We start from the raw sequence: 13,127 nt of genomic DNA on the forward strand, positions 1-13,127 counted from the left end.
TTAACTTAAGCAGCGATATCAGCTCCGAAGAAATTATTCTGATCGGTTAACTATAACATGTAGCTGCCATACAAACTGATTCATCAAAATCAAGTTCCTGCCGGGAATATTTTGTGTTTTGGAAGTGTCTTGTAGAAGTCGACTTTTTTTCGCGTTTTCTTAAAGGTCGTCATGATTATCTTTAATTATCGAGCTTCCCTTTCAATTTATGACAACTACAGGGTTCTGGTAGTTTTAGGTTTATTCTGTAAATCTAACTAGCGACCGTTCGGATCTCCATTCTACCGGGCGACTACAAAAATTTTACCACGACTGCCATTAGAACTTTATATTGCTTAAATTCTCTGTCGAAAAGTTCCAACAACCTACTGTGATAATATCAATTTCAACTTATATATAGTCATATCAAGCTAAAAGCAACTGAAAAGCAAAGAAATCGAAATGAAGTAAATAAATAGCGAATATTGTGGAACTAAAAACAATTCTTATTGAAGTCAATAACAAACATTTGGCACAGCAACAAAATTAAAAGAAATCAGCACACTACACATTGTTGTTGCAAGCAAGGTGCGTTGTACCCCAACTCCATTGATAAAGGGTAAGTGGCGGGGCGTGCAGTGAAGCAGCAAAGTCAGTAACATTTACTAATATTTGCCAAACCGCTGTTGCAAATGCGAGCGTGTGCATGTGAGTGTGTGTATATTGCACTGAAGCAACTCATTGCCGATAAGTGGAGGGCTCAGTTTAGACTTCACTACAATGTTTTTGTTGTTTATTCGCTGTAAACTGAAGCACAAGGAAGCGCAAATATTGCTGCACAGCTGGGAAAACTTTCTGTGGCTGTGAAAATTTCTGTTTGCCAGCGAATAGCACTGCCAGCTAGGCGTATGCCTTACAACAAACAGATGGCTGGCAAGAAATTAGACAAATACGGCACGAAAGCGCGCTAAGTTGCTCTGATTTGTATTTATTTATTTCGTATTTGCTGCCAATACGTATGTTCATGCTGCGACTATTTGCTGCCAACAATTGCTGTGCGCTTGTTTTGTGATTCGTGTGCTCGTATGTTGTTGTATTATGTGGCAATTAGTGCGGCAGTGAAAAACTGAAAAATTGTTGGCTTAAAGGATTAGTTAGCTGCTTAGCTAAACAGCGGAAGCAATCATTTTTCGTTTAACGTTTTTGCTTTAAATATTTATTTACTTTCAGAATATTTCTGGTGCGCACCACAACTAAGGCGCGCTGATCACTTGCAAATGTATTTTTGCGGTAAAAAATGTAAGGGAAACTAGTTGTAAACTACCTTCCTTATGGTATAGTTATACTTATATATTATCTTTTAAGCAAGTGAGAATAGAACAATCGCTTTTAATACAAAATGAAAGTAAATTAATAACAAAGGTTTGAGCGTAGACTCCGACTTAAATTAAAGTTTAAATGGTTTTTTATCTCTGAGAAATTACTCAAAAATAAAGAACAAGTTGAATTCGGTTACATCGAAACTATAAAGCCCTTCACAGTTGCATTTTTATAGCATAAAAGGTTATAAAAGTACCTTTACCTTGATTTTGAACGGTCAGTTTGTATGGCAGCTATATGGTGTAGTGGCACGATCTGAGTAATTTCTTCGGAAATTATAGACATGCTCTGGTTAATGGTCTATACCAAATTTCATGAAGATACGTTAGTCAAATAAAAAGTTTTCTATGTAAGGACTCAATTTTAATCGGTCAGTTTGTATGGCAGCTATATGCTATAGTAGTCTGATCTAAACAATTTCTTCGGAGAATACTTCATTTTTTTAAACAACAATTTGTGCAAAACTTCGTGAAGAAATCATGTCTGACAAAAAAGTTTTCCATACAAGCACTTTATTCCGATCGTTCAGTTTGTATGGCAGCTATATGCTAAAGTGATTCGATATCAGCGGTTCCAACAAATAAGTAGCATCTTGTTGAAAAAAGGACGCGTGTAAAATTTAAGCTCGATATCTGAGAAACTGCAGAAGTAGTTCTCATCTTTACAGACGGAAGAGCAGATAGGCTTGAAAATCAAATCATCTACATCCTTATCATGTACTACACACATATAAATTAAATTTTTACGTGTTCTTCGATAACTATCAGATAGACCGTTATAACTGTATAATCAAAAAATGTATATAGATTCAGAAAGTTCATAATTTCGGTAAATGAAGTCGAATCCCGGTACCATTTAAAATAGTACATTTTCACTGAAGCCATGTAGTTCAAAACGGGAACGAGAGATGGATGTGATGATGAAAGTATTTTTTATTGTACTAAGAACACATACTGCTGCTATACCAAATTTTGTTCAAATCGGTAGAACAATTTTGGAGATATAGAATTTGGGAAAAAATTATCGTAAACAGTAAAAAAAAAAATAATTATAAAAAAAAATTAAAAATAAAAATATTAAAAAAAATATAATAATTAATACATTTTAACAATTAACATATTTATGAAATTAAGAAAATTAAGAAAATTTTCTAAATAAAATTTTATCCGAGTCGAGTATGTTCTTTTGCCACTCGCTTATATTGTGAGCGCAATTACTCAAACGACCACGACTTTTCCAACTGAACAACTGTTATTTGACAACTTGATATTATAATAGATTTCAATTTTCAAACTTCAATTAGAAAAGCACTAGTCTCGAACTACTTCAACATAAACCGAAAAAATAGTATAACTGGAAACAAAATAACGTCACGTAAAATGCAAAACAACGCATCATCAAAAAAATCAAAATTGAGTTTTTATTGCTTACGATTCACTAAATTTTCACTTTCTGCTGTCAGATTTAACTGATATATAACAAATATATAACCATTTTATAACCAAAACTCAAATTTTGTTTCAATATGAGCGGTTTCTATTATAACGTTTCCTTCGCCGGTAAGCTTATGAAAAGTGATTATTAAGTTTAAGTGGCGATGTGTAACTTTATAGTCAAAAAATTAAAGATTTATAGAAGAGAAGCCATAAATACCTTCCATCAAAATTTTTGATAGCTACATTTTTGCTTCGTGTTGACCTAATACATTTTCAAACTTTCTACTTTTGAAGTAGTATTTTTGCAACTAGTTCCATTTTCATCAAACATTTCCAACCGTTGGCCAGTATTCTCTCAGTTCTTTACTGTCAAATATTTAAACATCAAAAGTGAGTGCCCTTTGCCTGCTTCTGCTGTCTTTCTGCTGCACATAAACCAACATTTGGCTGTTTGTATATGTTTGTGTGTTTGTGCAGCAGCTGCTTATCATCAATTCGCGATATTCAATATGCTGACGCTAACAAATGTGTAAAGTATTAAACACTCTTCGCTTAAACGTATTTATCAAATTTTCACACTTCTGTTCAGGAAGTAAGAAACCCTTACCACTTGCTGTTTGTTCACGCGTGATTTTGCGACTTTAATGATTGTTTTAGTCAAGTTCACGTTAGACTGTATTTAACAAGCTTTTTCTAAAGTTTGCGTTTGAAAAGAGAAGCTTCTTGAATACAATGTATTTAGTGCTTTGCCTATATAGCAGTCGTGGTAGTCGTGCAGTAAGGCGATCGATTCCGGGTTCTTGAAATAAGTGCAAAGTTCTTGGTACAGAACCACGCAGCGGACGTCGGCTTTAAACTGGAATAAAACCTGGTCTTGATGGCATCAAAATCTGTATTTTACTCAACCAAGCTATGGACTTTTCTGCTTCTTTCTTAAACATTTTTTTATTACAAGTATGTCTGGTTAAAGATAATACTCAGAAATCAACATATTTCAGTCCGAGCCCTATAATATATGATTAATTTTTCGTTTTTAATATCTATGAACTTATTAACCTAAAATAGGTAACTATCTATCTAAACACTTAAGCACGACTGCAGCGAAAATTTTATATATTTATAATTGTCAAAAGAACCGAGTTTTTCAAATCTAAGAAGAAAACGCATCAGCCAACATCTTAACATTTTCCCGTACACTGGCAGCTTGTTTGAGGCTTGAATATCATATTCCCTAAAACAATCAGCATTTGCTTATACCGACTCAAATCATACGGCATATTCATGCAAGGAGTTAATTTAAACCACACAGGCTTCGAGTTAACTTAAAGAAAGCGAATACCTACCCCCAAAGCATTATTTTTATTTCGTCGCTAAAAAGGATTTTATAGACTGTTAGAATAAAAAACCTTCACGTTTGCTAATAGAGCTTAATAACAATGCGTCAAAATGTAGGCAACGGTACACAAATTTTACTATAAAAATACTTAATCATATGAAAGAAACAAAAAGATTGAATCGTTCCTTTTAGAAGACATATGTATGTGGTAAGGAGATTAACACAAAGTTGAGGAAGAGAAATTATGATCATTGATATCTAATTTTTATGCTTCATCTAGTCTCTTAAAAAAGCAGGTCTAATAAATACAATAGTATTGAAAAAAAATCGAGTCTCTTGAACTGCTATATATTTAAGACGTGTCCTAGATAATGTTGGACGGAGGCATAGCAGATATTCCAGCGTCTCTCTCATATCTACTTCTCTACACTTTCTGAATGTATCGTCGAAGGTTGTGATCTGTCATTAGGTCAACAACCGGACTGCCAGCCTTTCGATACCGCGTGAGTAAAAAATATGCGAGTTTTTCTTAGGGGCTCTTGCACATGATCTTGAAGATCCTTCCTGTCCTTTAGGCATTCCAACTCGCACTGAACCATCAGTCATTCCTTTCGAAAATTGCATTATGCTTAGTTTCAGTGACTTTCGTATTTACTGCACCTGTTCAGTAGGCAGACGAATAGAACATTTGGCAAACAGCAATTTCGTTTTTCGGTATACCAATGTGGCCTGGAACTCAGTGTATATGCAGCCGTTACATCTACTGTCTCCCTGCTTCTAAAGACATTCTCTGGCGTAATGCGATGTGGGATTATTGCCTTATCCCAATTGAAATTGAGAAAAATATGTCATTTGGAAAGAGTCTGAAGAAGACATTGGCATAGTAAATAAGCTAAACCAATATTTTAACACCTTTTTTGATAATGCAGTAATCAAACTTATTGTGAAGTAGACCAATATATTAGCCCACAAAGAGTCTAGAAGTGAACTCAATTGCTCAAATGAAGATATTCGTCGATTTCTTGGAGTGTTGTTGTATTTAAGCGTAGACCAGCTGAACCGAGCCTTAGAAACACATGGTGCCAAGCGCTAAAATTAACTGTAATAACAGAATCGATGTCGCGAAATAAATTTGAGAAAATAAGAACTTGATCCACTCTTCTGACAAATCGAAGCAACCATACTATATAAAAGTGATACTAATTATGACAAATTATAAAAATTTCGTCCCCTATTAAGGTTGATCAACAAAAAATTTACCTCAAAAGCAGTACCAAAGCATTAAGCAGGTCATAGCACACAAAACACAAAGGCAAACCAACAAAAACAAGAAAAAAAACAACGTTAGCACAAGTATATTGGGGCCAAGGGGGATTACTTTAAGAAGAGGACATAGATTTTGAAAAATAAATTAAGATTTACAGAATTATGAACAAAGTCTTATTATTTTTTGATTATAGTAGTATGTTTTTTTTAATTTTCTTATTGGTTTTCTTTGTTAATTTTTTTTTGTTTTCAATTTTCATTTCAGTTTTTAAACGGCATGACATTTCAATACATCATGCACCAACACCAAATATAGGCTTTTCAAAGGTAAGTTAACTAAAATCATAATATATACACCGTGTTTTCCAAAGTAAACAGGACTTTAAAAAAAAAACAGAACAAATGTTTTTTTCGGCAAAATCAATTTATTTTATTCAAAATAGTCTCCTTCTGCTTCAATATAGCTTTTTGCACGGTCCATGTCCAATGAGTGTTTTAGCTTGTTGGCCGGTATGGCCACCAGTATGCCGGTGCAAGCCTTTTGAATGGCCTCTACGTCTGCATAACGCTCTCCTTTCATAGGCAAATGCATTTTTCCCAAAAAGTAGAAGTCGCACGGTGCCATATCTGGTGAATACGGGGAGTGGTTAATGGCTAAAATGTGATTTTTGGTCAAATAATCGGTCACAAGCGTCGATCGATGAGACGGCGCATTATCGTGCAACAAACGCCAACTTTCATCTTCGCGATAGTCGGGCCGAACACGTTGAATACGGTGCACCAAATGCTTCCAAACTCCAAGGTAGAATACCGCATTAACCTTTTGGCCGGCTGGAACAAATTCTTTGTGGGCAATACTCTTGGAATCATAAAAACAAATCAGCATTGCCTTCACTTTTGACTTCTCCATGCGCGATTTTTTGGGTTTCGGCTCGTCTGGTGCCTTCCATTCAGCACTCTGGCGTTTCGTTTCGGGATCATATTGGAAACACCACGTTTCGTCACCAGCCACAATATTGCAAAGGAAATTTTTGTCCTTTTTGACCTCTTTAATTATGTCCTTCGAATGTTGGATTCTGAGCAATTTTTGGTCGTCAGTCAATTTGTGCGCAAACAAACCGTGCACACGCCTTTCGTAAGCCCAAATGTTCGGTAAAATGCGATAAATCGATGTTTTGGAGATGTTCAATTCCATTTCCATGAATTTCAATGATAATTTTGGCTGATTTTTGATGAATTCACGCACAGTTTCGTTGGAATTTCCGCTGATGACTGATTTTGGTTGATCGTCATTTATGTCCTCACGACCACTTTGAAAACGTTAAAACCAATCATGCCCTCCGCTACGGGATAGGCAATCATCGCCATAAACTGGTTTCATCAATTGAAACGTTTCGGTAAAAGTTTTACTAATTTTAAAACAAAATTTAATGTTGTCTCTTTATTCGAAGCTCATTTTCGCACCGATAACACAAACATACTGACACTTAAAACGCAATAACTTCACTTCCAATAGATGAAATGTCATGAAATTCGCACTGGACAATCCATGAAGATGGCAGAGGCGCTAGATTCAAAAATCTTGTTTACTTTGAAACGCACCTTGTATATATGTATATGTGAATTGTTTCCGTTAAAAATGTGTGTATTGGCGCAGCAGTGTTGTTTTAGTAACATAACTCCATAACACCCTTAGAATTACATTAAATGGAAATAATTTTCAAAACAAATTACTGAAGTTCCATCGCCCTCAAATTATGTATTTAGTTTTTTTTTTTTAATTTTGGACGCTATATATAGCGAAAAGCTAGCGTGACATACATTTATCAATAAAAGTAATGGCAAAGAAACTTCGAATCAATTCAGCATTCACCGTATTCTGGTCAAGCCGTTTTTCTCAATTCTCATACCACTAAGAAAGTAGTGAAGAAAGTTAGCGATAATGACATTGTAATGGCAAGACTGATGTCTATTTTTTAAAGCAAAAGAAAAATTTTAGAAAAAAAATTTTATCTAATAATTTAAAGAACGCCTCAATCAGTGTACCACTTCCAATATCAATTATAATGACGAATAAAATTGATTTTTTTCAAAAAGAATTTATTTTTATTTTATGCGGCGGAAGTCTTGACCAGAAGCATACATAATGCTCCCCATATAAGTACGCCAGAAGTAAGAAACACACAGAGCATCTACAAGTGGAACAGACATCTCTTGTCCAATGAGGTAATGACTAAACTCAAAGAGAAGATACGTCTTCAGCATACATGGTAAGTCAGTAGAAATCCTAATGACAAAATACTTCTCAATCGTGCCACAAAGAAGCTGAAACATGTACTCTGGGAAAGTCCCTATAGGCGTTTCTGGTTGCTGCCAAATCAGAAGATCTAGTAAACAATCATTGGAATGTGACTGGACAAAGGCATAAGGCGCCAATTTGAAACAGTAAAGATTAGTCCAGCACCAATGCAGATAAAACCGCTGTGTTTGCTGCACACCTTCAAAACACGTTTGCTCCTATCGAGTTTAGTGATTGATCTAGCAACACAACAGTCAGCAATTTTTGGATGTTGCTTGTCAAATAGAATTTCCGTTTGCTGAAATAGATGCTGTAGAAGTGCAGGAGGAGATGATTGGCAAACAAAAAGTCACCAGTTACTGAAAGAATTAATGCATTAATACCGAAAGCGCTACCTTAAAACGTAATTAGCATGATTGTCAAGCTTTTTATCGAAATTCGCAAACTTTGTCATTTCTCGTCGCAAATGTGCTGAGGTTATTTTAATTTTTAAACCCGCAAAACCTGCACATCTGGTTAATTCTTATCGACCAAATAGTCTACTGGTAATTACATATCTCGAAAGTATTGGAAGGAATATCTTTACCCAGCCTTTGCGATGTTGGAAGACAAAAATCTTATTCCAAATTATCAGTTTGGCTTCAGAGAATTTCATGACACAATTAAACAATGTTCTAGGGTGGAATACTTTATAACTGATGCTATGGAAAATAATAAATATTGCTCTGCTGTGTTCCTTGATGTCCGCCAGGCATTTGACAAAGTCTCGCATCTAGGCCTGTTATTCAAATTATTTTCTGCTAAAGTCTTACTTGCACAATTGTACGTTCTATGTTAGATGCCGTGATGCTGAGTCGGATTTGAGACTTGTTCGTGCTGGTGTGCCCCAAGGCAGTGTATTCGCCACTGTGCTCTGCATTCTTTATACAGCAGATCTTCCTGTAATCAACGCTGACTCCACAATGACGGCAACGTATGCTGATGATAGGGCTGCTAGCATCAAGTGGCAACCCTAATACTGCATCTGGAAAACTGCAGTTGCTATTGAATGCTCTAGAACCGTGGCTCAACAAATGGAACATTGATATCAACACCGAAAAGTCCGCACAAGTAGTATATACCCTCAAATACAAAGATTGCGGCTTTATATGGCCAGTTGTTACCAACGAACATATGCGAAAAATATTTGGGGATTACAATTGGTAAGAGACGCCTTTGAAAAGATCATGTAAAAATAAAAAAAAAACTCAGCTAAGATTAAAGTTGACGCAGCTATGCTGGCTTCTTAGCCCAAGTTCCCGCCTCAGTCTAAAAAATAAGTTGCTCATTTATAAGGTAACACGTTGGCCTATCTGGACGTATGGCAATGAAATCTGGGGCAGTGTAGCGAATTAATATTATTTCGAAATAAAGTTCTGGGCTTAATAGTGGGGGCTCCTTTCTATGTCCTCCACCGGAATCTAAAGTTGTTCACTGTAAAGGAAACAATCGAAGAATTTAGAACATCCCACCCGCACTCAATGAAATCCGACAACTAAGCTCCCACTCCAAGCGTTGCGTATAATAATTACTTGCGCTCACCATAATAGTGCGCATTTATGCAACGAGTCAGCCGCCCAGCTGTCCGATTGCATTCCACTTGGTCGAATATTTCACTTACAACATCAACACATATTTATATATGTATATATATGTGTGTGTATGTTGATGCTTTTGATTTAATAAGACGCACATTCATACGGCACCCACTATTAATAACAACAACAACTATAAACAATTTCAATAACAACTTTTACACTGTGTTCTTCCACTTCTTCTTTTTTTTTTTTGTTCTTTTTGTTATGCTTCAGTGTTACAAGTACACTTCCTCACCTTTAATTTCCGCTGGCAGCACCCGCTCACTTCCTTAGCTGGCATTACACCTGCATTTACCCACACTGCATGCAATTTGTTGTTGTTGTTTTTGTTATTGGTGTTATTCTTATACCTCTACCATTCAACGGCTGTCCATCAACAGTCACTGTCTGTCTTTTCTCACCCTCGCTTTCGCACTATTTCCCAGCATGTGTGTGTGTGTGTGTGTATTCATAGAATTATTTCCCATTGCCTGCGCTTACCTTGGTTTACAGCATATTGAATGGCTAGACGGCTTCGCGCTGTACACAATCCGCCTCTAAGAATCCATTAAAGTACGTAAATCGTTTGCGAAATTATATGAATTTTCTAATCAGTAATTTTCATTTCGCGCAAATGTTGCATTGCATTGTTGTATGAGCTCTTTGATTTCCAACTTACATACACATATCGATATGCGAGTGGAGGAGTGAGGATGCTTGGTGAGAAGAGACGAGTGTGGTATACTAGTATATGAGCGCTTTGAATTTGCAGTGGGACACAAGCTATTTAGTGGAGCTCCATAGCTCCTGCGGCCAGTAAAATCGAATAATTTCAAAGACATTATGAGAAATTTAATTTTGTGGATTAGGGACCTATTTATCTGAATAAATTATAAATTTGAACCGAACTGATGAAAAATCTGGAGCTTAAGACCTTCTTTGTTTTTTGTTAGGACGCGGTCGGGTACAAATTATAGACTGGGCTTTGTGAAAAAGAATTATTTCGGCTTTGGAATTATAAATTGAAACTATTGGTATTGTTGTTGTCAGTTGTTGACCAACTTATCGATACACCCCTCAAAACTATATTTTTTGCAGCATAAAGCAGATAAAAAGCTATTTAAGGTAATTATAATCGGTCAGTTTGTATGACAGCTATACGCTAATGGGCTCAGATTTGACCAACAGATTGTAGTCTGGTCTTGGCAAATAATACATCCCAAATTTCCTGAAATATGATGTCAAATAAACTAATTTGTCATACAAAGATTTGATTCCGATCGTTCAGTTTGCCATACCTATAGCAAGTTGGAGCAAACTACAAGGGCTCGTGCTGCCCGTGGTACTAGAATCAAATCTCCGGTCAGACCTCGTAGTCGAAACTACTACCTATTGAGCTTCCATACTGCTCTGGATTGGTGACAAGGGATTGGACCCCATACGCACACACCATTCACACAAGAACCTAACCCTTATTCGCAATTAAACGCATTTGCCGCCTAAACAATTCACGCGTAAGCGATCCTAACTGTTCGTCATCTAGTGGAGGTCACACCTCTTAACTTGAACACAAAAGCACGCTGTAGGACAATCAGGTCAAGAGTGAGTACACCTAACAAAACCTGCATAGCATCTCTTAAGACGGTGCGGCCAACAAGCAAGCATCACACAACGCAGTACTGAGAGAAGTTTTTGGCACTTGAAGACTGTCGTGGCTGCTTCCCACCATACAGCGGTTCCATAAGTGGCCACAAACAGGCCACGATATATGATACGAACAACACGACAATCTGCTCATAAGCAGCATTGCGACCGCTTTTTCTCTCGATAAGCCCACCCCCACAGATAAGCCTCAAATATTTAAAATTCAGAGCGCGAGCGACATTCGACCAGAAGAAGAAGATCATCCGCATACGCACAACACTTACAGAGTGGCTCGAGGTGCCCCAGCAGAGAGTCCATCATAAGATTCCAAATATATGGAACACAGATGGAACCCTACGGGCCGCCACAAAATACTTAAACTTTCACACTCCCATTCATTCTGACTAGAAAGGCTTTTCTGTCCGAAAAATAACTCCGCCAAAGAGTGATTTCCGAACAGCTATGTTCCTCTAGCCATCGCTCCTGATCTTATCAGGGTACTTCAGAAGAGGAACAACCGTAGCACATTTCCACTTGCGTGGAAAGTATCCCTCCCAAACAAACTTATTGTAAATGGCCTCCAGGTATTCCGGAACGAACTTCCACAAGCTTTTGCACATCTCTACGTTCAAACCATCAAAACCTGGAGACCGTTTAGACCTAACCAGGCCAAAGGCATCCCCAAACTTCCCATCATATAATGGAGGGACAGGGACCTCTTGTGTTTTTCGTATGATTAATGTAAATTGTTCTGTGGAACCACTCTTTCTCTTAACAACAAAAGTTTGTTCTTGTAAATCTTTAAAGCCGGAAATCATGGGAGAAGTGATGGATGCTCTTTATGATTTGTTAAACCACTATGCATTCATGAATATGAAAAGATTACTTTTTCGGTTTGATGAAGCTACCTCTTGTATAAGATTTTTCATCGTTAAAATCATTCTCTTTAGATTTGAGTACAAAAACCAGTCGCATAGGTTCAGATCCGAGGAGTAGCATGCATGTGGCAAGCGTTCGAATTCAAATTCAGGCGATTTTGCCAACGTTTTCATTAATTTGTTGGTGAATGATTATAAGCTCCGAGGCACCATTACGCCGAGAAGTTCTGTCACGATATTCATGTACGATATGTCCATAATGTGCCCTCAAGATGTCTTCAATCACGAATCACAGTAGTTTCATCAACAAAAGCTTCTTCTGGACGTCCATTGCGTTCCTGGTTTTTGGTGAATATGTGACCTGCATTGTTCCTTAAGTACTACATATGCATTTCAAATCAATATATGATTTCTTTACCGAATTATTACGGAAATTTCATATTTGAGAGCCCCTGTCTACCAACAGTGCCATAAACCGCATAGCTGCCGCATCCAGCGCGGCAACGCCACAATTTACGTCTTTGAAATCCCGCACAAAACAGGCAATTACATGTGTCTAAGCTAGCAACACTGCACCGTTGTGTGCTACATACAAAATATCACTCTGCGTTACATAAGGCCAACTGCAGGGCCGCCTAGCCTATTTTAGATCGGAGTTTATTGCGTTCGCGCAGCGTTTTGTGGGCATAGACGCGTGCAAAATTCAAGCTGCGTGCAACATATTGCACATCTGTTGCCACAACTTCCGATTTACATATACACACAAATATAGGTATATACACAACTATATAAATATATGATTAAATGTGTGTGTGTCTATTTTATTTTTAAATTGCAGCAAATTGTGGACTTGTTTGTAGCCGGTAAAAGTGTGGCATTTAATAGTTTTTGGTTTCCTTTTTATTTTAACTTTTTTTTAGTTTGTAGGCAGCCCATTTGTTGTTAGGTTTCTTGAAAAGTGTGTATTCACGGCTTGTTATTGTTGTTGCGCGCTATTTCTGCGCAAACTCACATTTTTCACAATTAGGGCGCAGCAATGCAACGCTGTTCCCACAATTTGTGGCGTGCATATGGCAAAATCAATATATAACTACATACATTTGATATACATATGTATGTATGTGTACGAGTGTGTTTTCTTTAACTGTTTGTGCGCTTATATAAATGCAAGTTTGTAGATTTGAAGGAACCAAAATGCGCCAATTTTAATGAAATTTTTACACCTAAAGCTAACCATTTTGAATTTCAATTTTGGTCGAAAAAGTCTTTTCGTATTTCTAATCAAACTTCAAC

General features: G+C 36.8%; 1 protein-coding gene across 1 annotated transcript in view; it reads left to right on the forward strand.

The window, feature by feature from the left end:
- Positions 1-13,127, forward strand: part of LOC126750886 (protein single-minded) — a 193,457-nt gene that overhangs the window by 121,652 nt on the left and 58,678 nt on the right. Inside the window, exon 4 of the mRNA XM_050460658.1 lies at positions 5,663-5,724. Coding sequence (XP_050316615.1) covers positions 5,663-5,724 — 62 coding nt within the window. The remainder of the gene's footprint in view (positions 1-5,662; positions 5,725-13,127) is intronic.

The sequence above is a fragment of the Bactrocera neohumeralis genome, chromosome 2, assembly GCF_024586455.1.
Source record: "Bactrocera neohumeralis isolate Rockhampton chromosome 2, APGP_CSIRO_Bneo_wtdbg2-racon-allhic-juicebox.fasta_v2, whole genome shotgun sequence".
NCBI classification, from domain to species: Eukaryota; Metazoa; Arthropoda; class Insecta; order Diptera; family Tephritidae; genus Bactrocera; species Bactrocera neohumeralis.